Here is a 1,919-nt window from a genome sequence, read left to right on the forward strand (position 1 = left end):
AAAAAAAACCCCCTTATCTGAAAAAATATGTTGAGTACAAAACTTACGGATTCATTACCCCAGGTGAGCCAATCTCACACGGTTTCTACGGACTCCGTCTGCCTCATGGATTCTGGGGGAGGCACACCAACATTATCAGATAACCCTCATACAACACCCAGAAATTCCAGCAACAAAAGCAATACCCTAACAGTTGCTACCTGGAACATCAAAACGCTACTAGATTCACAACATAAAAGTACAGCAAACATACCTAGAAGAACAGCAGTCATTGCCAGAGAACTGCAGCGCTACAGAATAGATATCGCTTCGCTTCAGGAAACACATCTGAAAAACTCAGGTAAACTAGAAGAAACAAACGCCGGCTACACATACCTCTGGTCGGGCTGTGAAGATGACAAACCAAATTACCATGGAGTGGCAATCTGTGTCCGCACAGAACTTATGAAGAAAGGGATCGTGTCTACTCCTTACTGTTATAGTGATCGTATGATGAGTGTGCAAATACACAATGGAAACACTGAAACCACATTCATTGCATGCTATGCCCCCACCTTGAATTCTGATCCGCACACCATTGAATCCTTCTACCAAGAACTTAACTCAGTGCTGGCGAAAATACCTAAGAAAAGCGGATTGATTTTGGCAGGAGACTTCAATGCAAGAGTGGGACGAAGACAAAACAGTATGGAAGATGCCATCGGACCTCACGGCATTGGAACACGCAACGAGAACGGCCTGCGCCTTTTAAACGTGTGCATACAACAAAATCTGCGCATTACGAACACGTGTTTCCAACAAAAAACCAAGTATAAGACCACATGGCAACATCCTAGAACAAAACAATGGCATCAAATAGACCACATCATAACCAGAGCCAGAGATGCCCCAAATGTTTTAAGATGCAAATCCATGAGAGGAGCTCAGTGCGAGACTGACCACCACCTTGTCAGAGCTACATTCAAGTTACAACTACGAAGGTATCACCATGCTCCAAAACCAACCCGGAGAACCTATGATACAAAAAAGCTGAAAACCGAAGCAATCCAGATACAATACCAGTCGGAAATAGATGCAAACATTCATACAGACAATGTACAAGGTGTTGAACCCACATGGACAAACTTCAAAGAAGCCACAATAAAAGCAGCCTCTGACATCCTCGGCACAAAGAAATATAAAAAAGCAGATTGGTTCGATGAATCAGATAGTCTCATTGAAGAAGCACTAAAAAAGAAAAGAGAAGCTCACAACAACTATATAGCAGCGCCAAGCTCGACCATGAAAAAGAAATACATCTCTGCCCGGAAAAAGTGTCAAAAGGAAGTTCGCAGGATAAAAGAGAAATGGTGGACTCAAAAGACGGATGAGCTACAAGCTATGATGAACACAAATGACTCCTTCAACCTCTATCGCTCAATAAAAGAAGTTATTGGGCCTACCAAAAAAGCGCTTAATATAATAGAAGACAGCCAAGGAATAGCACTGAAAGATAAAAACCAACAACTTTCACGATGGAAAGAACATTTCGACAATCTCCTAAACCAAGACACTCACATAGAACTAGACCAGCTAGAGATAATAATGAACTCTAACATTACTACAGCCACAATACAGCTACCAAATGATGATCCACCCTCGGAAATGGAAATAGCAAAAGCTCTCAGCCAATTAAAGAACAACAAGAGCCCAGGACAAGACCTCATAACAACAGAGCTGTTGAAAGGAGGACAAACAACAACAATCAAATGTCTTCACACACTTCTCAACAAAGTATGGTCAGAAAAAAATCTACCTCAGGACTGGAAAACTGCAGTAGTGGTCCCTATTCACAAAAAAGGAAGCAAACGAAAATGCGATAATTACAGAGGGATTTCTTTGTTATCTGTGCCCGGTAAACTTCTAGCACGCATAATCTA

At 41.7% G+C, this 1,919-nt stretch overlaps 1 protein-coding gene across 1 annotated transcript; it reads left to right on the plus strand.

The window, feature by feature from the left end:
- Positions 1-27: 27 nt before the first annotated feature.
- Positions 28-1,773, plus strand: LOC103522702 (the record flags this gene model as incomplete). Its single annotated transcript, XM_008487797.1, has 1 exon — positions 28-1,773. A coding segment is annotated over exon 1 (1,746 nt), but the record flags the coding sequence as incomplete, so codon positions are not given.
- Between the last annotated feature and the right edge of the window lie 146 nt (positions 1,774-1,919).

Source organism: Diaphorina citri, unplaced genomic scaffold, assembly GCF_000475195.1.
Source record: "Diaphorina citri unplaced genomic scaffold, Diaci psyllid genome assembly version 1.1 scaffold10469, whole genome shotgun sequence".
NCBI lineage: Eukaryota > Metazoa > Arthropoda > Insecta > Hemiptera > Psyllidae > Diaphorina > Diaphorina citri.